Consider the following 26,499-nt stretch of genomic DNA (forward strand, 5'->3'; position numbering starts at 1 on the left):
GGAACATGCAGCGTGGAGCGTGCAGGCAAAGAGGCCCTGGCTCCGGGCCAGTACTTCCAACCTTCTTAAACGGCCGCTCTCATCTCTGCTTTGAGGGCGGCAGATAAGCAAAACGGGATTAGTTATTTCTAGTCCAGAAGAGCTGGGAAAGCTTGACACACGTCATTTGGGTGCACTTCCTGTGACACAGGCTGGCATAGGCATGAACAGGTGGAGTTCATCAGGAAAGAAGTGAAAACGAAACCAAATCTGAAAACCCGCATACTGCACAACTGGGCCCTTAGGTGACAAGACCAGGTGGTGCCAAGATAATGCAGGCTCAGTGGGAGTGGGTGGGACCGGAGTGGGGCGAGGTTGGCAGGGCACCCATCCCCATCCCTTCACACCCACACTAGGTATCACCCACGTTGTCTGGGACTAATACTTAGGAAGAAAGTGACAGGGAGAAGGTATTAGTTGGGTTTTGTTTTTTTTTTCCCCTTCCCTAAATGAGGTACTATCAGAAAAGCCACAGTTCTTTTCACAATTATGGGTACTACATCAATAATTAGGTGTGGGAGCTCAATTAATTCGGTAGTGGTCTTGTCACTGAACTGTGCCTCCTTCCTCAGAACATGTTTTTTTCTTTTTTTGAAGTTTTTGTTTGTTTGTTTATTTGTTTTTAATTTACTTGACAGAGATCACAAGCACGCAGAGAGGCAGGCAGAGAGAGAGAGGAGGAAGCAGGCTCCCCATGGAGCAGATAGCCCTATTTGGGGCTTGATCCCAGGGCTTAAGGCAGAGGCTTTAACCCACTGAGCCACCCAGGCGCCCCTCAGAACATGTTTTTAAAAAGCATCCACGAACTAAAACAAATATACACTCTCTTGGCAAGTAAATATGCCTTTGTCATCATTTACAGGGTATTCTCAGTTTACAGAACTTCTTGCACTACCCCTAAATTATTAAAGGAGCAATTAGGGCCAAGATGCCCAGGGGCTGGAAGGAACTGCAGTACATGAGCCCAGAAGCCGCAATGAGTTGGGGAAGCTATGCCCCAGGGACCCACTGAGGCTGTGCTCATGGCAAGGGAATGGCAGGGGTGAGGCTCGCGGAGAGCCGGATCTAACCACCCGCAGTCAGAGTGGGCTGAATCCGAGTAGTGCTCATGGAAACAGGGCTTTGCCTAATAGGGTGAGTGTGTCAGTGAGAAATTCAGATATAGGCCTTCTGTTCCCCTGGTGCCGAGTGCTGCCAGGCACAGAGTAAGTGCTCACGAAACCCAAAATAAAAAGCTTTGAATGTGCATTCAAAGGCAAAGGGTTTTAATCCCATCTTTGACAAGGCGCTCCAGCTCTCCCAGTGCCAAATATTCTCATCTACAAAAGGAGGATAAAACCAACCAGCTCCCAGGGTTGCTGCAAGCAGTAATGAACACCTACATATATGATTAGCACAAAGCCGGGCACATAGTAGGTAGTTCAAAAAGGTTAACTTAAAATAATTTTAACAGGGTGTGGGAGAGAACTGGGGACCATATAAAATACAGGCTATGAATCAAAATGACAGCACCCCACATACTTAGTCCACGGGTGCGGTCAACACACCTCTTTGGCAAGTCTTGGAACTATTTACAAGCTACCCAAGAAGTTCCTCTAAGTACTATACCATCAGGACTCAAACCAGTATTACTCAGCTCCATCAGGCTCCTTATCCTCCAGACTTGGCTCAGACTATCTTTTTGGCTAAGAGAATTCACAAACTCCCTCAGTGGGATGGATATTCTTAACCATGTGCTTCTGGCTACTTTGACAGTTCCCACGCAAGGGTTCTGAGTTTGAGGTGACACCCAATACACATAATTTGATCCCCTAGGCAAGCACTTTGAAGGGGCTATGTTTCGTCTGTATATGTAATTCTCCCGGTGGTTTCTTCCTGAAGCCACACTGCATCACAGTGACCCACTTGCACGTTTGCCTCTCCCAACTAGGACATGACCTTTGTCAGCTTACTCCGTCTCTCAGCGTAGATGAGCTATTCTGCAAAATGGGGATAATATTGATCTTCTAGGACTGCTGTTGGAATTATAAGAGATCATCTCCATAAAGGTCTTATTGTAGACCTACCTGCTACCCAAGAGTTAGCAAAAAGCAACATGAGTTAAACTCAGTTATAGAAATCTGGAAGAAAATGGGGTTTTTGTGCTAGAAGAGATCACAGTGAAGTATTTACATGAGAGAACAAGATTTAGTTAAGCCTTCCCTATTTATCATTTATAAAGGAAAAACAATCAATATACATTAACTGAGCAAAAAGAACAAAAACTCACATTTTTCTTATACAAAGACTATCATATTATTGACCAAGAAAGCCTGAAAAGAATATTACCTGACTCTGAACTAAATACTGCTGGGCTTGTCTCTATTGACATAGTCCTCTTTATAGAAAATGGCACTCTGGAGTGTTTGACAGCTTTTATCTTTCAGATGCTTGATGGCCCTGAGGAGCATCAAGCCCACATCTTATCAAAGAAAATTGAGAAAAATGGGTTTTGCCAAAGTATGATAGGCCACATCTGGGTTCATCAAGAGAGGGTCATCAGAAACCTCAGGCTATTAAAATAACCTTTATGTTTCCCCACCCATTGAAAAGATTATAAAAAGCCACTACTGAGGAAATAAAAGGCAATAATTAGAAAACTTTCGATTCTGAAATTGGAGAAAGGCTTGGATAAAACTGAAGTCTGCTCAGCTACTTAATCCCCAGAGAAATTACATATTGGGATGCTGATCACATGTGAGATATAAGGAGACCCCTGCCCCTTCCTAAAAAGGTTTCTACCATCAATCAGTAAAATGCAGAACACAATTAAAAATCAATTGTTTAAAAAAAAAGTTTAAGTCAAAGGGATACATGGCGGCAGTCCTTAACCTGAATTCATAGTAATCACATTCAACACAACATCTATCTCCTTATTTCTAAATAACAAGTAACAAGAAAAAATTTCTTGATTTTAAATTTTAAACAATATTTGACTTCCCATTACAGATGTTAGTAACTTATTATAAATACACACACCCACACACACTATGCCAGACTCTGTTCTAAGAGTTTTATAAGAACTAACTCACTTTAATTTTACTTGATATGAGGTCATTGGTGACCTGAACAAAAGCTGTTTCAGTGGAGAGGACAGGGCTAAATCCTGACAGAGGACAGGGGAGAGGGGAGGGGAGCAATTAGATGGTAAATAGAACTCTTGAGACACTGTGTTCTAAAAGGGAGAATAAAAATGGGATAAAGGGGGATGTGGAAGTTTTGTTTTTAAGTCTGGGAGATATTACACCATGTAAGCAAGCTTGTAAGAATGGCCAGTAGGGGGGCGCCTGGGTGGCTCAGTGGGTTAAAGCCTCTGCTCTGGGCTCACGTCATAATCCCGGGGTCCTGGGATCGGGTCCCGCATCGGGTCCCGCATTGGGCTCTCTGCTCTGTGGGGAGCCTGCTTTCTCCTCTCTCTCTGCCTGCCTCTCTGCCTACTTGTGATCTCTCTGTGTCAAATAAATAAATAAAATCTTAAAAAAAAAAAAAAAAAAAAGAATGGCCAGTAGGGAAGAAAACAGTGATGTGGCAGAGAGAAGCTCACTGCTGGAGGAACTCCCTGATGGCAGCAAGAAGGAAACTGAAGCATCACCGTCTCAATAAGGCATTCCTTGACCATCTATCTAAAACCACAATGCCTGCCACCTCACCCTCCCCATTCAGTCTCCTTCTTCCTTTTATTAACACTCCTTAGTACTCATCATTAGCTACTGTACCACGGTATTTATCTTACCTAGTTTACTGAAGGTCTACCTACTAGAATTAGAATGTAGGCTTCAGGACAGGGAGTTTGGCCTATCTTGTTCACTGCTGTAACCCCAGTGCCTAAGACAGTGCCATGAAAAATACTGGTTGAATGGAGTCAGCTGGATAAGCAGAGTGGTTGGCGCTGGAGAGGACGGATAGTGCATCCACAACAGAGAAGCAGAGTGGAGGAACAGAGACCTCCTGCCGGTGACAGGGATGGTAGGGGCTCATGCTACTCTCTTCTGAGGGCGTCCACTAGATATGTATGGAATTTCAGGAAAGATCATTTTCCCCTAGAAGTTCAAGATGCTGTTTCACCGTCTTCTGGTTTCAAGAACTGCCATTGCCAAATCTCGTGCAATTTTAATTCTTAACCTTCCTACAAGAACTCCTCTGCCTCTACCCCTGTGTTGTCAAATTTGAGGATGAAGAGGCTTGGTATCTTCTTTTTTTTTAACTTTTCAAAAATTTTGAAATATCTTTACATATAAAAGTATGTACATTATATAATCAACTTTCAAAAGAAAAAAACTTAAGAATCCAAAACCCAGCATCCTAACTTCATGGTTGGCAAACCACAGCCTGAAGGCGAAGTCTGGCCTGCCTTTTTGTGTAAATAGAGTTTTGTTGGAACACAGCCACACCCACCAGTTTACGGACTGTAAACTACAAGGTTGCAGTCCCCTAATTTTAAGACTGTATGGCTTACAAAGCCATATTTTCTACTGGAGCCTTTACAGAGTAGTCTGCTGGTTCCCTAAGCACCCTCAAGAGAGAAAACAATATTTTTGATGTCCCTTATATGCCTCTTCCCAATTATACCATTTTCACTCCCTTTGAGGAAACTACTCCCTGAATTTTGTGTTAATCATTTCCTTTCATCCCCCATGCAGTTTGTATGTACCCCTAAATAATACACCATTTAATTTTTCTTACTTGAATTTTATGTGAATGAAACCGTGCTGTATATTCTTCTGTCGCTTCTTTCATTAGAGACCTAATCATGTTGGTGGTTTAGTTCTTTTTTATGGATATAGTACTCCATTGGATGACCATACCATAATTTAGGGGTTCTCTGCTGATAGTCACGCAGGCTCTGTCCAGGTTTAAAAAACAAAAGCAAAAAACCCAATGCTGCTATGATCATGATGTACATATATCCCACGACAAATGACCAGTGAGTGTGTATGTGTACACACAAGCAGGCACGCACACACTATTCTATCCAAGGATGGGATAGCTGAATTGTGAGTGTATGCAAATAGTTTTGTGCCAAATACTTTTCAGCATAGTATGTGGATTCTCCAGTACAATTTCAATATAACACCTGACTCTGTAGATATCAAGTCTTTGCAAACCTAGTGTTTTAATCACTGTATGTTTTAATTTGCTTGTCTAGGATTACTAATGTAGTTGAGCATCTTTCCATATATTTATTAGCCATTTCATGTTTTTTCTGTCAAAGCCTATTTGTGCTTTTGGCCAATGTTTCTATTGATAGATTTGTCTTCTGCTTTTTTAACTGCAGTAGTTCGTTATATATTTCAGATATTAATCCTGTCGGTGTTACATATGGCAAATATCTCAACTCCAGCTTGCGATGTGTCTTTTCATTCTCTGAATGGTATTTTTTAATGAACAAATATTTACAATTCTAATCTTTTCCTATATACAATGTGTATTTTGGATTATTTGATTAAATCCGCCCCTACTCTGAGATCACAGACATTATCCATTTTGCCTTCCCAAAGTTTTAAAATTCTGTCTTTCGCATTTAAGTCCTCGATCCATTTGGAATTCAGTTTTCATACGGTGTAAGGTAGAAACGGTCTCCCTTTTCTTCCCCATGTAGATAATCAGTTATTGAAAAATCCATCCATTCTCCCAGATTTTACAATGCCACCTCTGTTGCATATAAAGAGACCCCCACATGGCCTGTTTCTGCAATGTCTATCCTGTTCCATCAAGACTATTTGTGTATTCCTGGGCCATTACTAGCATCTTAATTACTACAGCTCTATAAAAAGTTTCGATTCTGGTAAAGCAAGCTTCCACAACTCATTCTTTTTCTTCAGGTATGTCCTGGCCTTCCTTGGGACCTTCCTGCATTAACTTCAGAATCAGTTTGCGAAGTACTGTGTAAAATCCTGATGGACTTTTGAATGGAACTGCATGCAGTCTATAGATTGTTCTAGAGCAAAAAGACATCTTCAATACATTGAGTCTTCCTGTTCATGAACACAGTCATGCTTTTTCTCCAACTACTAGTGACCGTATGAATTTTCCCTTTTATTGATTTATTTATAAACATGTATTTATTTCAGAGGAAGAGAGAGAGAGAGAGAAAGCACACGCAAGAGTGAGTGGAGGGGCAGAGGGAGAGAGAATTTCAAGCAGATTCCCCACTGAGCATGGAGCCCAAAGCAGGGCTCAACCTAAGGACCCTGAGATCACAACCTGAGCTGAAACCAAGAATGGGACGTTCAAGTGACCAAGTCATCCAGGTGCCTCATGAATTTTCCCTTTTAATACATTAATGTGGTAGGTTATAGTAATAGATTTTTCTAGTATTATCAACCTTACATTTCCAGAATAAACCCAACTTAGTTATGAATCACATTTTTTAACATATTTGCTACTATTTTGTTTAAAACTTTTACAGCTAGATTTATAAGCAAGATTGGCTGACAAACTTTCTTGTAATGTCTCCTCCTTGTGTGGTTGAATGTCAAGGTTATACGATCATCACAAGAAAAGCTGGAGTGTATTCTTTTTTTCTTTCTAGACTCCCAAGAAGACATTTGTCTAAGACTAAAATGATCTGTTCCTTGAGATGTTTGATAAAACATATCTGTAAAACCATCTGAGCTGAGTGTTTGGGGGGAAAATTATGTATTAATTCAATTTCTATAAATTAAATGACCTACTCGATTTTTCTCTTTTTGATTCAACTTTAGTAAGTTATAATTTACTGTCCATTTCATCTTAGTTTTTAAATACTGGCATAACAGTAATAGTATTTTCTTACTATTTTAAAAAATCTTTGCTACAAAAAAAAAATCTCTGCTGCATCTGCTCTTTGTGTTTGTTGATTTATTCTTTAGTTCATTTTAGTTTTGGAAAAGAGCAGAAATAACTTTATGTGTTTAATCCACTATATCTAAACAAAAGAAATTACACAGAAGCTACGTTCTTCCTTATCTATAAGGAGGCGGTGATAACAGAACTTCCTACACACTGATAGAGTGAAGATTAAATGAGGTAATAGATGCAAAGTGCTTAGCACAGTGCCTGGTATGTATTAGGAGCTCAAAAACATCATGATCATATTATAGGGAATTCAAATTACACTTAATATGATGTCTCCTTTTTGTTCTACTGAAGTATAATACTCCAGTGCAACAGGAACTGGTTGTAGACTAGATTCTTTCAACTGTAGTTTTATTCTTTTTTTTTTTTTTAAAGTAATCTCTACACCGAACGTGGGGCTTGAACTCACAACCCTGAGAGCAAGAGTCACACGTTCCTCTGGCTGAGACAGCCAGGTGCTCCTCAACTGTACTTTGTTTTCTGACTAGCTTCATAAAGATGCAGTGATAAATCTGGATGGCAATCTTCTCATTCTCAAACTGCCTGGGTGTTCAAGCCCTGAGATTATGAACTGTATTTCTAGTTTAAAATAGAATGCCAAAACAAAGCAAGAGGTCTATGCTGGGATGTTTTCCCCTCTACAGCAAGGGCCACGCTTTTATCACCTCCTACGTGCTATGAGCATGGCACAATCAAAAAATTGTGAGTTCTTGACAAGCAAACAATACCGAAGAAATAATAAAATACTGAAGTTACAATGAAAACCATAAAGAACACTAACAGCTTCACAAAATCTTCATTATTAGGCACCTAGCATTCATGGAAGAACACACAACTGATTTTATCCACAGACTTCATTAGGGAAATTCTCACTGTAAGAAGGTCTTTCTACCCTCTCTAACAGAGAGGTACCTGTTAGGCATTCCACTCCCAGTCGATTTCTGTTTGCAAGCTTAACCTCGAAGGAAAAATACTACTATAAATGGATATTGAACTTCAGTTAATAACACACATACTCAATTATTTAGGGGGAAGTATACTGATGTCTGTGACTTTCTTTAAAATGCATCCAAAAATACGATGGCTTGATGGATAGCACGTGGGATGAGCAGATGAATAAATATGCACCAAGGCAAGCACAGTCAAGTGATCACAATCTAGATCGGCTTCTATGGGTATTTACTGTAAAATGATTCCAGCTTTCTGTGTTTGAGAATTTTTGTAATAGAATACAGGGAAAGATATAAACTCATATACCTGGCAAGTTAAGAAAAAAACGAAAATAAACAGAATACGAAAAATATTTCTATTATCCATATAGTAATAGTTGTTACGATATAAAAGACCTCATTCCAATTAATGAAAAAAACAAACAGAAAAAAGAGTTCTATAAGAAAAACGGGAAAAGACATTGACAAAATATAAATGGGAAATAAACCCATGGAAAATATTCAGTAACCTCTAACCAAAGAAAAAAATAAAGCGAACCTGCTAGGCCATTTTATGCCTGTTTTATTAGCAAAATTAAAACACATATGCATGAATACACACGCAATTCTGGCAAGGCTGCAGGAAAAATGGAAACTCGTATATGGCTGGCAGCATTCAGTATAAACAAGCACAGTGTGTTTGGGAAGCTGTCTGGCAGTCCCCAAGTCACAGTGCTCAGGAGGTCCTTTGACCTGATGGTCCTAAGTCATTAGACTATGAACTTCCTCCACCAAAAGCAGCCAAAAGATGTTCAGTGCAGTATTATCTACTACAGGATGAAGTTACGAACCACCTAAATGGCCACCAAGAGAAGAAAGCTTTAGTAAATAACATATCAGTACAATGGAATATGATACAGACATGTAAAAAATGACAATGATGGAAGCATATGTGAAAATATGCAAAGTGTTCATAATGAGAGCAAATGGAAAATGATTTATAATTGATACTGAAGCTATAGGAATCAATGAAAACGTGCACTGGCACTGTAAAGAAACATGAATAATTAAGGAAAATGACATGTTGAGGGGGATTGTGGCTGATTCCTTTTTCTAAAATTGTCTTTCATCTTCCCGATACGTCTTTCAATTAAAATAAAATAATTATAAAAGCCCATCTCAAGACTGTCTACTCACAGTGCTGAGTTTGCTGCAGACGATGAGAATCCGGCGTTCATACAGCATACTGGCATACAGATGTAACATGTTGTTTACATCCACGGCTACAAAATATTCTGTCAGATTTCTCTAGGAGAAACAAGAAGGGGAGATTTGTGGCTTATTTCATTTGTTCTTATTACAAGTGGTTTCTAAAAAAAAAGTAGGAGAAACAGAAGATAATCGGAAATCATGCTCTCCTCTGCCCCCGTTCTATTCTTCCCACCTGGGAGACCGAATCCCACGCTCGTGTAAAATCATGAAATGCAAAGTTGGATGAGACCTCAGAGATGAAGCACTTGTGTGTGGTGATTACAGTTTGGTGAGGTCACAGGTGGCACTGCACTGCCGTGCCTGTCGGTTCCGAAAGGTGAGCAGGACAGGAGCCTGCAATGTTACGAATGAGAAAACCAAGCCTCAGAGAGGGATGCCAAGACCAAAAAGTCTCATAAGCGATAAAGACAGGGCTGTAGCTCAGATGTTTTGACCCGGGATCCTAGACCTTTCCCAATGTGCCGTACCATAACATCTAGGCAAGAGAAAGGACCCAGGGACAAAATACTTTTGGCACAGAGCTTGTTTCTGTCCCAGAGATCCCACCCGCAAAGGCTGGGCATGCTCCTCTCTTGTCATCGCTGCTGGTGTCCCCCTCCTCCACCACTGACATTCTCTAAAAGGGCTCGGCTGGAATTAGAGCAATTTCAAAGATTTACAATTTCCAGGTATTTCATTCAAAAGGAAAAAAAAAACAACAACAACAAACGAAAAACAACTGCAGAAAAGCAGCAGGAAGTGGTGACAAAGCAGTGTTTTAACTAGCTTTTGTCTATAGCCGGGGCATCATATCTTTAATTAGTACTATAGATTGGTACTCTTCAGATTTCAGAAAAAACCATAATGTGTTTCATTTCTGCAACCCTTTCTATACCCACCTGACTTTAATAATACACATGAATATGTTAATTTCTTCAATGTTACAGGTTTTCATGCCTCACAATATAATCCTCTGAAAATGAAGGGGGTCAGGGAGGGAAGGAACACTACTTGCCAGGGGTTGTGGTTTATAATGATGAAAGAGCTATAAACCCATAAATTCAAGTAAACCAGGTGGATTTTACATGCAAAATAGCATAAAGGGCTTTTCAACAATATTATGGGTTGGGAATAAGAATGGGCACTTATCTTATGATTTATTGTTGTTTGGCTGAAATACCAGGCTAACCATCGACCTTTATGAACAGTGAGTGAATTAAATAGCTCCACATACTACCTACCAAGTACCAGGTACCCTATCAGGTTCTTCGTATGTGTAATCTTATGCATTTCTCACAAAACTCCAAGGAGGCATTCTCCCTCCAATATCCAGATAAAGTCTGGCAGAGTCGATAACCAGTGGAGTCAGAATCTGGACTTGGATCCAACTTCAGAGCCCATACACTTTCCCTTACATTACACTGTCCCACTTAAGTATTTTTAAACACCTACAATATACAAAGCTTTACATACATTATTTCACTTAATCTTGAAACCACTCCTTGAACAGGTATTATCAGCTGTACGGACAGGGAAACAGAGGCAAGAGAGAAAACGAATAGGACCAAAGTTATATGCGACGTGGATCTTCAGTCTTGGGTGAGTTTGGCTCTAAACCTGTGCTCTGTGTTTATATCAGTGCAAACAGGAGGTGAAAGTTGGATTCGAGAAAGAAAGCATAGCATTGGAACAAAGCAGACTCAAAATACTGAAAGAGAAAAAGTGTCGCTCTTAAGAACTGTTATCCCATTTACTGAGTAATCCTTCCGTGCTAGACAATAGGTACTCTACCGGGGTTCTCTCCAATCTTCTCAACAACCCTGAAAAAGCATTATCATCTCCATTTTATACATGAAGAAACTCAGGCCCAGGAAGGGTAGGTAGACTCCGAAGGTCACCCAGCTAGAGAGGGCAGAGCCCAGTTTCAAAACCAGGTCCCCTGAACCCGCGGCCTTTGCTCTAACCACCACACCAACCTGCCTCCTAACAAACTTGAAAAACAGAAGACGAACAAGCAAGGCAGTGTGAATCAGTCAACGGGTGGGTCCCTTGCCCAGTGGACTGAGGAGTGCTGAGCTAATGATGTCAGGGTGGGGTTCGTTCTGAAGACCGTGACATGGCAGAGCTATTCTCGCAAACAAAAATACAAGGCCCTCAGCTGAGCATTTCAGTAAAATGCTTAACTGCTGATGAATTACATAAATTTTTCTTTTAGGAGAGGATGGAAGTAAAAAGAAAATAGAAATGAGGAGCTTAAAGAAGGCCAGAAAGCCCATTAGCACTTTTGACAGATCCAAAGATAACTCTGAAGCCACCAAAACGTGGCCTCAAGAGTCTGCCAAGAAGCTTCACGCTGGGTAGAAATATGTTACACAGCTTGCCGTCCAAATAAGGAGACACAGCGTCAGAGACAAATCCTGCACCTTATTTTGGTGGGAGAAAAAAAAAATCACAAGGATACTTTTGTGGATGGGGAAGGAAACATTTCTGAAATCAAAACACCACTTGGTTGAGGCATAACCCCAAGGCCCAATCAGGTTCTGAGAGATTCAGGTGCTTGTTCCAAAACCTCTATACAGGTATGTTAAAAATATGTAACATTTAGCCAAATTCTCTCTAAACTGTCATGTACTTTTTTTGGTATTTCTCATCCCATCTGTGCTGATTACCAAGATATTTGTGTCTAAACAGAAGCTGTCTTTCTTATCTGCTTCCTCCCCTGCCTCTTTCCTTCTGGGATGCCACCCGCCTAGGCGGGTGGGAGTGGGTGGGAGTGGCGACAGCCCTGGGAACTTCGCTCAGCCGTGGGAGCACCTGTGGGGCAGAGCAGGGCTTGGGAGCAGCTGTAGGGAGCATTTACAGTTTCCACCAAGCTTCATCTCTGAAGAAAACCCCTTCAAAAGAAGGGTCTCCTCCCTTGTACCTTAAGCATCTGGTGGCTTAAGCTACAGCAACCCTCAATTTTTCAAAGCCGCCGTAACTTTTCATACCCTCAGGCCTTTACTTCTGTTGTTGCCTCCTCCTGGAATGCTCTTCTCTTCCTTGAGGACACTCACTCACGTTTCAAGACCCAGGTGAAATGCCACCTCCTCCTGGAAGGCTTCCTCGATTCCACATTTGTCAAGCTCCTACACTTTGTGCTGGCATGATTTGTCTCTAGCCTATAACCACTCATTTACAAGCATGTTTCTGTCACTATATTGAGGTCCCTCTGGATACAGTGACACAGCCCATCATCTAGCAGTCTGATAAAAGAAGGAACCAGTAAGTAAAGCGATGACTGAAGACCTCAGCTCCCTAGCTGGAGTTTGAGCAGTGCGGCCTAAGAGAAATGCACCAGCCTAAAAGACAACGCAGTGTAGTAGGAAGAACACAGCATTTGACATCAGAAAACCCGGGTCTAGGCTGGATGAAGTGATGGGTTACTTAGTAATGGTGAAGGGCTCATGGAAAAAGAACTGACACTGGCAATTCACAGTGTCAGGTAAAACAGCTGGGGGGCTGGGAGGTTGCTGTTTAAAGTATTTGTGGCTACATTTATTAAAAATATAAAGAAGAGCACTGGGGTGGCTCAGTCGGTTGGGCACCCAACTCTTGATTCTGGCTCATGTTATGATCTCAGACCTGCTTGGGAATTTCCCTCCCCCTCCCCACCTCTGCCTCTCCCTCCATCTTTCCCTCCCCACCTCTGGCCTCTGGCCCTCTCCTCCCCACCCCCATGCATGTTCTCTCTCTCTAAAAAAATAAAAGTATGAAGAAATAGGTGATTTGTTCATCAGATGATAGGGAGGGGGCTGCATACAGAAGCAGATATTCATTTCACAAGTCAGGTCATCACAGGTCTTACAGGTAAGACACGAGTGTAGGGAATGAGGAATAAGGGGCAGAGAGAGGGGCTCCATGGCACGCAGTCCCAGGCCAAGACTGAACACATAACACACCGTGAACTTGTATTTCTAAGGGACACAAGGTATACCACTCTCCTAGCACTTTGCTTCAGTGGGACTAAATCTTCAACCTCCCATTTCTGTCACCAGTAATCAGCCCAATCAACAACCACTTATTTAACTCCTACTATGTGTTTAGTACGACCCTGGGAGCTGGGCCTGCAGAGATTAGGTAAAGATGATCCCCATCTTCCAGGAGTGTAGCCTGGGGGTGGGAATGGCATCAGTATGGTGTGCAAAGTCCCATGGTCCAGGCTACTGCCCTAGCAGGGCCATGTTCAACTTTGCTGGATAAGATACGGCAGCAAAGCTGGGGAAGGCTTGGCGGAGGAGAAGACAGCGGATGTGGGCCTCCCAGCAGGGCTTCAATGGTCGGGGGAGAAGCGTATTTCACACAGAGGAGAAGCAGGAGGAGAGAGGAGCTCCAGCAGGTCAGTAGAGTGAAGAGGAGGATATAGGGTGGGGGAGCTGGGTTCAGACTTGGTGGGAACTTAGACTTTCCCCATGGGTAAGGAGGAGCTGCTGCAGAATCATGATACAGTCACACATGTGTTTCAGAAAGCTCTTCCTAGAGGTCCTATGGAGGATGCCCAGGAGAGGGCAAGCAGGGGGGCAGGGCAATCCATTAACAGGCTATTTCTGGGAAAGAATGATTACAAGAAATAAACTATGGAGATGAAAGCTTTGACTCTGGATGTGACAGATTTCTGGAATCATAGGACCTGATGATGAATCAGACCTGATTGTGGAGGGGGAGAAAGGATCGCAGACACCCAGGCTTCCAGGTTACTGAGCACCACACTTATCCACCTGCTCAGTTGTTTTTTTGTTTTTTTGATTTTTTTTTTTAAACAGAGCCTACTCATTTAATGAGGGAATCAGTCCTCCTTCTCAGAAGCCATGAATCCCGTAAGCATGGTGTTGCTGCGCCCCTAGTCTTGGGTCTGGTGTCCTGGGGTAACGCCACCACAGCTAAATCTGAATCTCTACCCCCTTCACTCCCTGACAATTACTTCTCTGTGTGACTCACCTACTGGGAAGGAAAATCTTGCTCAGAGGGGACTATTTCCAATGTCCGTGCTCAGAAGGGCTCCGTTTCCTCAGTGCCAGCACGTTTTTAGGCTTGAGGACATTCCGTTTCTAGTCCCAGAGTTCAAGCATTCTTTCAGTCACATACCGATTACATGCCCGTGAGCACTCTCCTATCTGCCTAGCTTTCACTGCGGGCTCTCTGCAGGGCTGGGTGGCAAGGATATGAAACTGACCACTACCCAGGCTGGAAAGGGCTCAAGTCCAAAGAAGGGCTCTAGTGAACGGGGTCAGGACAGCCTGGAAGCTGAGTTTGGGAAGAGGTTGTGCCACACGAGCTCCTTAGCCTCTCCAGGCTCCCATTCATCTCATCTCTACAAAGAAATGACGGTGAAGGTCCCATCCAGATCTAACCCTCTGTGGCTCTAAATCCAGACAAAGAGGAGGGGAAGGCACCTGGCAAGCCTCATTTCCCCCAGGAGAAGCCCCATAATGGCTGCTCGCTTCTAGCTGTCCCTGCTGGCTCTTGTGCCAATCCAGGTGGCTGGGGACCTCGGGCTCACTGTGATCCACGCCCGGGGTGAGGAAGCAGGTGGGGGGCAGGGGGGATGGGCCAAGGATGGGAGGAGATATAGTGGGGCTTAGAGAAAAAGCGTCTTAGGTTCAGTACCTTAGGGAAATGAGATAATCCCCAAACCAAAGAACCGACTCTAAGCTGGGTACTCCTTGGAGCCTTCGAAACAGATGCTAGTCCGCCCCACGGTCTGTCATTTTATTAGTCTTTGTGACTTTCAGCTTCATACACAGTACAGATAATAAAGACTTACTGTACTGTGTCTGGAGGAGGCTTCTAAGGCGAGAGGCTTGGTTTTGCCAGTGGGTCTTATTTCCTGAAATAACTCCCGCTTAGATTATTTTATCATAATGTAAACCTTTAAAATCCTCAATTGATTTTTTTTTTTTAAAGAATTTAGGTTACTTTAGCTGTGTGGGATTCTTAAAAGGGAATTATAAATTTGCATTCTAAAATAATCTGTCTGAGAAAGAATTCCACAAACTCACTTAAGCAATCACATCAGAGAAGTATATTATAGGAAAGAAGGCAGGTTTACCAGGAGGTCAAATTTTCTCCCTCCGTGTGAATGGAAAAACCATTAGAATAAACAATTACCTGACAGCTCTTAAGAGCAACAATGGAATTCTCTACAATCTCAGTACTAGATAATAGGTCTTCTACCACCACCTCAACTTTGTTTATTTTTGAAAGTCACGATGAGTTCATAAATCTTTTCTATATCATGGTACATCTTTTGACAAAGTGGAGTCTGGGCAATGTTATATGTAACTGGCCATTCTAAATGCTTTCCTCGTGTCATTAACCACTTAGTAGGACACTGACCAGATAATTAAGACAGGTTTGTTTAATATTCCAAATGAAGGTCTCTATGATTATCCATTAATCAAAAGTAAACTTCAAAACCTGGCTGCTAAAAAAGATTCCCTTCTACAAACTGGTTTACAATGTAATTATTAGTACGTATCTGTTCCTGATCTGTGATTTCTTTTTTAAGGCAGGTCAACTGTTTAAAATTTATAAAGATTTATGCTCATTTAACTATTGCCTATATAAAATTCACTCCTACATGTGTTATCTTCATAAAGAAAACCCCAATGAGCAATTACATAGTGACAGTTTTTCAGTGAAAAGGAAGAAAATATTTTTACGCAAAAATTGTAAAAATAATGAGAATTAACGTCAACAGCCATCTGAAAGTAGAAAGATCGTCTACATTTGCTTTTCATTAACGTCTTGCAGACATACTGGCTGAAAAGCCAACTGAAAAGAACTGCTATTTTCCCTTTTCCTGGGGGTGGCCGCTTTGCTCATTCATTCATTCATTCACCTAATCATTCAGTCATTCTATAAATACATACTGACACTCTCATATGTTCTGGGTATGGTGCTAATGATAGAGAAGCAGTGATGAAGAAATATTCATCTCATCATGGAATAATCTCATCATGGACGGAGAAATGACACTAAGGAAGTTCACAAAATTAATTATAGAACTTAAACTGACGATGGGTGATTTCTTAGAAGGGTGTGGGGAACCACGGAGCTGGAGGCTCAAGACCCAGCAGCATCTCAGTGCCAGGATCAGACTGACCTGAGTGTGACTCCTGGTTTTTGCATTTACTGGCTAGCTGATGCGGGCAAGTTACTTCAGGTATCTGGGCTTCATTTCCTCTTCAGAGCAGGGATAATAACCACATGCTAAGGCTGCTGTAAAAATTCCATGATAGAGCAAATAGTGCCTGATACTAGCTCCTTTCTCGCTTTCTTACATTAACCATTCTCTGATGCTGTCCAGAACAACCTGATTCTCTGGTGACAGAATGAAGTTCCATGTGCCAAAGTCCTTTCACAGACTTTGTCCTGGGTGGCTCAGATGGTTAAGCCTCTGCCTTCAGCTCAGGTCATGATCCCAGGGTCCTGGAATCGAGTCCCGCATCGGGCTCTCTGCTCAGTGGGGAGCCTGCTTCTCCCTCTCCCTTTGCTGGTCCACCTGCTTGTGCTCTCTCACTCTCTGTGTCAAATAAATAAATAAAATCTTTAAAAAAAAATACTTTAAAAAAAAAAAAAGTCCTTTTACAGTCTTCTTTGCTTATCCTCTTAAGTTTAACATGTCTCTTAGAGGAGATAATCAATAAATGTTTACAGAACTTCCCACATGACAGGCACCGGAGTCCTGGGCTCCATTCTCTGCACCATTTCCAAGCTTCAGAAATTCTGATGTCAATGGTACCTGCTAAGAGACTTGTGTGGTCAAATATGCACTCCACGAAAGGACAAATACTAATGTTCACAACCAAGAATGTTAGCAAAAACCCAGAAAAGACAAGCTCCTCACAGTAATGTGCCCTAGGCCTGAGCCACAACTCAGACCTTAAAAGAGGTTAAGACTAGAACTGTAGGAAAGCCAAGAGAAGGGAAAGAAAAGGACCATCAAAAGCAGCATCTCACTTGCACCAAGCACTGAACGTGGAACTTACATTTAATTCTTCATTTGTTCCTCCCATTTTTCTTTATTACATAAGGACACTGAGACTCAGAGATTTTAAGTAGTCCAAGGTCCCCGAGTGGTAGAGCCTGGTGCCTGGCTGTCTCCAAAACTCATGTTCTTTCCACTACAGCAGACTCTATCATATTAACAACCCCATGGTTATTGCTTGTTTCAATTTGCAATGCAGCAATTTAGTCATTTTAAATTAATCCTTGAAAAATCACCAAGAGATTAAAATGCAAATTTCAACAGGGCTGGAGCTCAAGACTGATTCTATGTCAAAAATCACACAAATTGGTCCTACAAAAGTTCAGATTCTCCTTAGAGGAAAAGCTTTCCTGCTTCACTTCATATCTGAGATATGAACAATAATTTTTTGCCTCTTCCCCCATGAATATCAAAAGTCAACTGCAGGGAGGCAGGCGGGTATAATGAAAACAAAATGCTTTGGTTCCTCACCAACCTGAGTCACTACACCTCACTTCGGTGCAGACCTTGGGCTGGTAACCTCAGGTCTGTGAGCCCTGGGTCCCTATATAGAAAATGGGGCTCACGTCTACCTCTCACAGAGGAGCTGTAAGGATTTAAATGGAGCCATGTATGTTAGGAATCTGACAGATTGTTTTTATTATTCCTGCTTAGAAACAAACAAGGCCAGCCTTTTACCGATTTGCAAAGGAGGATTTAGGGGACAATGGGTCATACACAGGGAATTGGTTCATTAGTGGCAAAACCAGCAAAGGGAATGCAAATTTTCTTTAATGGTGGGGGCAGCGCCGACAGGAACTGGAGCTGGGGCTATGAAGAAGGCAGTTCTCCCCCTGCCCCCATCCAAACTATTTCTAACCTCCGTTTTGGCAGTTCTGAAAATTAAGAAATTATCAGAACTTGCAGGTATCTCATTTTAAGTTCCTAAGGAATTCTCAGTCCTTCAAATTGAAAAAAAAAAATTAAAATGATGAAACTCACCTAGGCAATAATTGTTATACTATTATTTATAACAGCAAAACAGAAACAATCTAAATGTCTATGAGTAGGTGAGGCATAGTTAAAACCTGTAGGGATTTCTAGTAAAATAGGGTAGATTAAACACACATATTTGTCTTTTCTCTGTGATACCGTCCCTCTCCAACAAGCCCCCAAGGAAAGTCACAGTGAAAGAAATTTAAAAGACATAATTCCCAAAGAAACAGGAAAAAAGGCATTATTGAAAGAGAGATGTCAAATTTTTAGAAGCCAAAAAGCAGAAGTTACTAAAGAAAGGGTTCTCAACCTGGGTCATTCACCCTCAGGAGGACATGTGGCAATGTCTGGAGACATTCTGGGTTGTCACAGCCGGGAGGGGGTGTGCTGCCATCCTATAGTGAGTGGATCCCAGGAATGCTAACATCCCACAACGTAAAAGACGGTCCCACATGACAAAGAATGATCTGCCCCAACATGTCAACTATGCCAACTGAGGTTGAGAAACTAAAGGAAGACAACTTGGCAGTCCACAAAGGGCAGAACACGAAAGCTGGAACAGAGGGACAGGATAACGCTCGAACCCAACCCATACCACGAAACTCCAAAAAGGTTCAGGAAGTGGAGACACCCAGAAGCTTTGAAGGCCTGAGGAAGGGGGCCAATAAAAACAAAACTCTTCTCTCCTAGCTCTCTCTGCTAGTTAAATGGCCTTCTGAAACTCCTCCAGCAGAAGTGTTTACTTTCTAGAGGAACTGAACCAGAAAGGTGTGGGGACACCAGGTATAGCTAAGGACAGGGGACAAGGCATGAAGTAAAAGACTGGAGGGGAGGTTGAAAGACTACATGCTAAATGTTGATATCCCATAACTCGCCACCCCCGTTCAGCTTCCAGGACAATGGTACATGAAGCTTATGATCACTGGCAAAAACAAAACAAAAAATAAGACGAAAAAATAACTGACTAGTTCCAAAGACAAGATTCAGATACTGACATTTGAGAGCCCCCTACATATACCCCTCTAAGTAACCAGGCCTCTGAGCCATCATCTCCAATAAAGGCCACAAGGTAACAAGCCCCATTCATAAACACAGAGTTTCCACTTAGCTTTTCAGTGCCCTCCATCTTAAATAGGGCAGGACAGGTGCTTGAGGAAAGCCTCTACTATTGTAGATACAGAGTGAAACAAAACAGGAGACAGGAAACATTGAGGAAGAAGACATGCAGAAAGAACAATTTTTAGGCCTATGAACAAGTCTCGAAGAGACAAGAAAAAATACTGCATTCATGAAACAAGATGCCATTAAAACATAATTTATTGAACAACACCAAAAAGCTCTTAGGTGTATAAACAATGATAGCAGAAGAATTTCAAAAGGGTGAAACGATTTGTTGAAGAAAGCAGAAAGAAGACTGAAAGAGAGAGAGAGAAAACAGAGAAGATTACGGGATCAACATAGGATCCTACCATCAAGGCCCTAGAGAAAAGGGAAAAAATAAAGAATCTTTTCAAAGAAATAATGTGACACCATTTCCCAGCTATAAAGGACATAAGGTTCTCAAGTGCCCAGCATAGCAGATAAAATGGACAATTTCAGATACCAAAAACATATTAAGGATTCTAAAAAATAAATCAGCAATCAGGATGGCTTATGAGTCAACAGAGCTACGTCTTCAAAATTACGAAGGCAATTTCCAATCCTACCCAGAGGAGAACAGTCATTTTCAGTGATGCAAGGTCTGACCATGTTGCCTCCAACACAATACTTTTTCAGGAAACTACTGGAATGTTTCACCAGAATAAGGGAATAAACAAGAAGATGTGAAATCAAGGAACTCCTATTGAACAAAAAGTTGTACAAGAAAGAAAATGCAATCATAACTGATTGTCTCATTCTGCATGCTCACTGAATTATAAACATTATGGATTTAAAATTTTTTCTGAAGATACAGGAAAAATGGGGGAAGGAAAACACGTGACTGAGAAGTTATCTTCTACAGGGAGAGAGGCTCAGAGACAGTAAAAGATCTAAACTCCCAACTTCCACAGGAAAATCAATAGGTGATATTTGAAAAAGAAACACTAAGAGCACCTGGGCGGCTCAGTCGTTAAGCATCTGCCTTTGGCTCAGGTCATGATCCCAGGGGCCTGGGATCAAATCCCGCGTTGGGCTCCCTGCTCAGCGGGAAGCCTGCTTCTTCTCCCTTTCCCTCTCCCCCTGCTTGTGTTCCCTCTCTCACTGCCTCCCTCTGTCAAATAAATAAATAAAATCTTAAAAAAAAAAAAAAAAGAAAAAACGTTAAGATATAGCGATATGTGCATATTAGTTTAAACCATGGAAAGAAATACTCAACTGCTAAAATCTTGAAAGTAGCTGCCTCTGGGAGGTGGAAAGTAAGGAGAAGCTGAAATTTTCATCAACAATTACGTGGTACTATATGATTTTTTTAAAGCCATTAATATGTATTACTTTCATAAGAATAGTAATACCATTAAATTAAAAATCATTAAAAAGGGATGAAGTAAATCAGTATGGACAGGTTTTAGGATACATTTTTAAAAAGTGAGTTGCAAAACAATAGGAACAGTATCACATTTATGTCTAAGGAAATGTCTACAACATACACAGGTACTCACACATATAATACTGTAAATACATAGAGAAAGGTCTAGAAGGACATGCAAACTGGAGGGAGAATGGGACCGGGGTGGGGAAGGGATGACAGTATTTCAGTTTTTTCTATATGTACTTGTTATTTAATGTTTTTTACAACAAAGATATTTTGTAATGAATTTTAATGACACCAGTAAACATCCATTATATGTTGTCATTTAAAAAGCACTTATAGAAAGGTATGTATGTACTTGGTATGATCTCCATTGTGTTTTTTAAGAAGCAGTTTCTAAATTTCTTTCTTCTTTTTTTTTTTTTTAATCAAAAGGACTCTTTTATCTCAAACAAAATATTACCAAGTTCCCAATTTAAGCAGACAGGAATGAACTGGCAATGAATAAAGCCAGAGCAGGGACCCCATGCTCTGGTCAGTCACCATCCATCTCCCCCAGGCCGTCCAGGGTCCTACGGCAACCTCAAGGCTCTAGGCCACAGAGTGTAGAAACAACTATTATCATAAAGAAAAACTTGGAACGTGACTTTCTCTGACATATGGAATTATAAGTGATTTTTCTTCTGCTGTTGTTTAATACATACACACACATGCCTCTTCTACAATTTGGAACACTTTACATAATAATCTGTTCCTTAACATGCCTATATAACCACCCAAACCTCACATATTTGTAGCAGCAAGGTGTAGAGATGGCTAAAAAAGCTTCATTAATCTTTTCAAGTTATGGTTCTATATTTATATTCCCTATTTCTTAGGCTAACTTCAATCACTTATATTTTTCTGGAAAATTTTATCTTATCTCTACCAAATTTATTGCATAATTTTAAGATTATTTTATTCTTTTCAAATATTCGGTTTTTTAAAAGTCCCATTTTTCAGTTCTACTTTAACAATATTTTCTAAGTAAAATTATAATTAAATGCTTCTAGTTTTGGCTTTTTGGTTGCTATTAATTTTCCAGGTTTTTTCTAAGATTGTATTTATTTATTTAGAGACAGAGTGCACACAAGGGGGAAGGAAGAGACAGAAGGAGATGGAGAGGGGAAATCCCAAGCAGACTCTGCACTGAACTTAAAGCCTGATATGGGGCTCAATTCCATGACCCTGAGATCATGACCTGAGCCGAAATCGAATCAGATGCCTAACTGACTGAGTCACCCAGGCACCCCTCATTTTCCAGCTTCTTGAACTGAAAGTCAAGTTCATTATTTTCTCAGGTTCTTACTTATAATAAAAGCATTAGAAGCTTTCAGTTTCCCCGAGTATAGTTTTGGCTCATCCCTTAGGTTTTTGTTGTTTAGTATTCTCGTTGTCATTAATATCTAAATAATACACAATTTCAATGTTTTATCCCCTTTGACCCCACCACTATTTTAAGTAGATGGATATTTTTAAAATTTTTATCATTAATTTCTAGTCTTATTTCGTTGCCATGAAGAGACTGGTCTGTCAGACTCTGAGTTTTTCTATTTTAAAATTTTCAGTGTGATCTGATACATAGCCAATTTTTATGATTGTTCCACGGCATTTGAAAATAATCCTTCAACAAACAGCCTTTTGCTATTTGTCCATGCTTTGCCCCTACTTCTACTCTCCTGGAGGATTTTTCTAATTCTTTTTGGGTTCCTCCATTATCTACTATTTATTGACTGTTAAGTATCAGTTACCATCTCTTTTCAGTTGTGGAAATCCCTCAAATTTTCTGGCTCATGGCAGCTCCTTCTGGAATTACACAGACATCCTTCTCCTTAATTTCATAGTTCTTTTGTCATTTCCAAGGAATATTTTGGAGATGAAGGGCAAATTAACGGGCTCAAAGTATAGCATAGTGTGTGAGAGCTCAGTCTCTAAAATCAGAAAGACCAGTATCTGAATTCTAATTCTATTACATCTTTGCGGTAGGACCTTGAATATGTTACTTGAATTCTCGGGGCCTGTTTCCAGATATAAAATAGTAATTACAATAGTAACCACCTAAGCTTGTTAAAAGAGGCAAATAAGAAAATGCAGGTACTCACTGAATTCATCATGTCTCATAGTAGCATTAGCTATTGTGGCTGAAATGGGAACTATGCTCCGAAGTTTTTATTACTTAATGTAAACAAAAAGGAAGCAGTGTTTTCCACCAGAGCCTGATCATAAAGATTATGGATATATCTTACAATCCCAACTAAGATAGTTATCGAGCAATAACTCTGTATTCTAACTTCATTAATAACACATGAATACTTGACACTCATAATTTGTCTGACTATAGACAAGTTATAAAAGAATTTCCTTTCTGTGAGTCTGTAATGGTTACAAAGAAATATACCATTTACTCCAGTACTTTAAAAAAATAATCAGGTATATACCCAAAAGAATTAAAAGCAGGGACTTGAACAGATGTTTGTACACCAATTTTCATATCAACATTATTCACAACAGCCAAAGTGTAGAAACAACTCATGTGTCCATCAGTGGATAAACAAAATGGAGTACATTATATGCACACAACAGAATATTACTTCATCTTAAAAAGGAAATTCTGACATGTGCTATAACATGGGATGAACAAAGGCATGATGCTAGATTAAATAAGCAAGACACAAAAGGACAAATATTGTATGGCTGCACTTATAGTAGGTACCTAATCAAATTCATAGAGAGAGACTCAGAAAGAATAGCGGTTGTCAGGGGATGGGAGGAGGGGGCATACAGGGAGTTGTTTTTTGTTTTTTTTTTTTAAAGATTTTATTTATTTATTTAACAGAGAGAAATCACAAGTAGGCAGAGAGAGAGGAGGAAGCAGGCTCCCTGCTGAGCAGAGAGCCCGATGCAGGGCTCGATCCCAGGACCCTGGGATCATGACCTGAGCTGAAGGCAGAGGCTTAACTCACTGAGCCACCCAGGTGCCCCAGGGAGTTGTTTTTTAACAGGTACAGAGTTTCCGTTGGGAAAGATGAAAAAGTCCTGCAGATGAATGCTGATGATGACTGCACAACAACGTGAATATATTTACACCAATGAAATGTGAATTTAAAGATGGTTAAAATGGTAAATTCGATGTTATATATATTTTGCCACAATTTTAAAAAAGCAAACAAGGGCTTCCATGGTGCTGAATTTAATGCTGAATTTAATTCTGCATAGCAGTACTTATAATCTGAGTAAGACATCTTGAAAATATGTCTTAAGGCCAGATACACAATTCAACTTGTTCAGAGGCCAAACCTTACCCTCTGCTCCCTCAGACTCATGCTCCTTACTCTTAAATCTTTGTGGGGGGGGGGGGGCGGTGCAGTCTTCACACTTATACCCCTAAATATTTTCTTTTACGCTCTTCAAAGTGGATATAGAAATGTAGTGCAATTCCTTGGGTAAATCTATCCCAATAAATCTTTATAGGGAAGTTCTTTACATAGAAACATTTTATTTACAAGAGCAAAAACTAAAAACCACCTAAATGCACAACGGTGAAGGGAGAGCTAAGAAAACTACATAGCAAACGTTATTATTACACAGCCAACAAACAGGGTTCTATGAATGAGATGGAAAATGCATGTGTGATCAGTGATTTTAACTATGTAAAATATACGTTTTAAAAAGACTAATATGAGACATCAACATGTTATTGGGTGATTACCTTTGAGAAGTAAGAGTAATGATCCTTCTTTGTCTTTAGCGTTTCTCTGCTTTTCAAAGATTCTCTATTTGTTTTTGCTTTTGCAATGCATTATTTTTACTATGGGAAAATATATCCTTTTATTTTCTTTTAAAAGTAAATAAAGACAAAGAAGAATAAAAATTTAATCCCCCCGCCACCGCCCCCAGCAAGTACTCACATTCTCGGGTATGCTGGGAAGTTCTCTAGTATCAGGCACAGTAAAATAAGAATGCTGGAAAAGAAAAGCAAATGCTATTTACTTTTGCAAAAATATGCAACAAGCACGTTATTCAGAAATCAGGTAAATGATCTGAAGGTAGTTCCTCACTCAGATGAGGAAACAGAGTTTCACTCACAGGAAATGACTGAAGAATATTTTCTTTGGCTAATGCTGGGTTACAGCCAGACACATTAAATCACCAGTTCGGTAGATGGAATTCTTTTCTATGAGGGATGAACTTCTTCGGGAGATATAAATGAGCAGCTCAAAGAGGTTAAAGGCTAAATTCCCCTGCAATGTTTGCACACTTCTGAACACACGAAAGCTGCAGGCTTCATAATTTATTGTTCAATGAGGCAAGTGGCCTCGAGGGACCAAGTATCACTAGGTTCGCTGGGCAGTGGTCTTACCAACCAAACCTGCCATTTCATTTTAGCATCTGAGATTATATCCACACAAGCTGCAGGCAACGTCTGCCCCAAAGGCCCAGGTGATGTTAAGGACAGCTCCAGCTGAAGGACTGCTGCACCGAGACCATTACAGATGGTTAAGAGTGGAGAATTCTGTCCCCTAAGCATGCTCTGAAAAGAGGCCTCCTGACTTCCAACGTCATCTCCAGTGAAGAGAACAGGAGACTCAATGGAGCTGAAAACCTGACCTGTTCAAAGAACTTCCAAGGAGGCATCCCCATGTATGTAACGAGCACATGTCCCGGAGTTAAATGACAACAGGCTGGACTGATGACACCTCCTCGGAGCTAGTAAAGACTCGGAGGACAATGGCAAGCGGGAGTGAAGAGTCTGGTGCTGGCCAATTAAAGATGGGATTGTGCAAAGGGCAGGAAAGGTCGCAGCAGAGAAGGTCAGCTTAGCTGTGGCCTAAATTCAAACCTGGACCCCCAAGTGACATTTCAGGAAGTTCCTCCCCTCCGTTCTTAGATAATTGCAAAATAAGTAGGTCTCAAGAAGAATGAGTTGTATAGACTTCCTGAAATGGAAAGCTGGGGACACCTGCGGTAATGACAATAACAACAATGATAGTGTAAGCTACTTGCCTAATATTCAACAGATACCGCCCTGCTAATGGAAGGCTTTATGCCAGGCATCTGTATCAGTATTATCTTTAATTTCCCTAACAAATTTTAAGATACATATTATCTCCGTATTACAAATGGGTAAATTAAGGTTTAAGGTGCTGAGGTCACAGGAACTGAAGGTGACAGGTGACAGGAACTGAAAGCAGGTTCTGTAGAACTACAGCTATGCTCTTCCCACTGTAACAGATTGCTATACCTACGCTTTTTATGAACAAGTTATAGTTAAAGCCACGTCAACTGAAATAAACTAAAAAGTAAAAACAAAAAAAAAAATTATGAAAAGACCACTTTAAAAAAAAATCACAAAAAACCACAATCCTCTGCAAAGCATCATTCCAAAAAGCTGTGGGTCTGTGCCCAATGTCACCCATGAAGTATTACAGCAGAGATTATGTGGCATGAAAACTGGTTAACAACTCATTCAATTCAACAATGACGATTAAAATAGCAAAAGTAAAACACAAGGTTAAATGTGATGCCATGAGATACCAACTGCTATATGAAATGGCTAGAAGGGAGTCCCAGGAAATGTTCAGTAATGGACATCCATGGGTGACAGAGTGACAACGTAATGGCTGGGACAGAGAGGAAGAAAACACAAGGACCACAGAGTCACCATTTCCTAGCTACGTGATCTCAAGGAACCTCACTTAACAGCTCAGAGGTTCAGTTTTTGAACTTGTAAATGGGAATCATAAATATCTACCTCAAAACTGTTATGAAGAATAAATGTTACATACGTGAAGTGCCTAACGTGCACTTTTAATAGAATCTTTTAATTGAAAATTAAATCTTTTAATAGAAAA

The 26,499-nt window shown here is 40.7% G+C and overlaps 1 protein-coding gene across 7 annotated transcripts in view; it reads right to left on the minus strand.

Moving 5' to 3' along the window:
- DENND1A (DENN domain containing 1A) overlaps window positions 1-26,499 on the minus strand; it is a 496,671-nt gene that overhangs the window by 229,452 nt on the left and 240,720 nt on the right. For all 7 annotated transcript variants that reach the window (XM_032865818.1, XM_032865820.1, XM_032865816.1 and 4 more), the window contains 2 exons: window positions 24,556-24,609; window positions 9,042-9,152 (listed from right to left, as the gene is read on the minus strand). In XM_032865818.1, the coding sequence (XP_032721709.1) occupies window positions 9,042-9,152; window positions 24,556-24,609 (165 nt within the window). The remainder of the gene's footprint in view (window positions 1-9,041; window positions 9,153-24,555; window positions 24,610-26,499) is intronic.

Source organism: Lontra canadensis, unplaced genomic scaffold, assembly GCF_010015895.1.
Source record: "Lontra canadensis isolate GAN:19392208 unplaced genomic scaffold, GSC_riverotter_1.0 scaffold30, whole genome shotgun sequence".
Lineage (NCBI taxonomy): Eukaryota > Metazoa > Chordata > Mammalia > Carnivora > Mustelidae > Lontra > Lontra canadensis.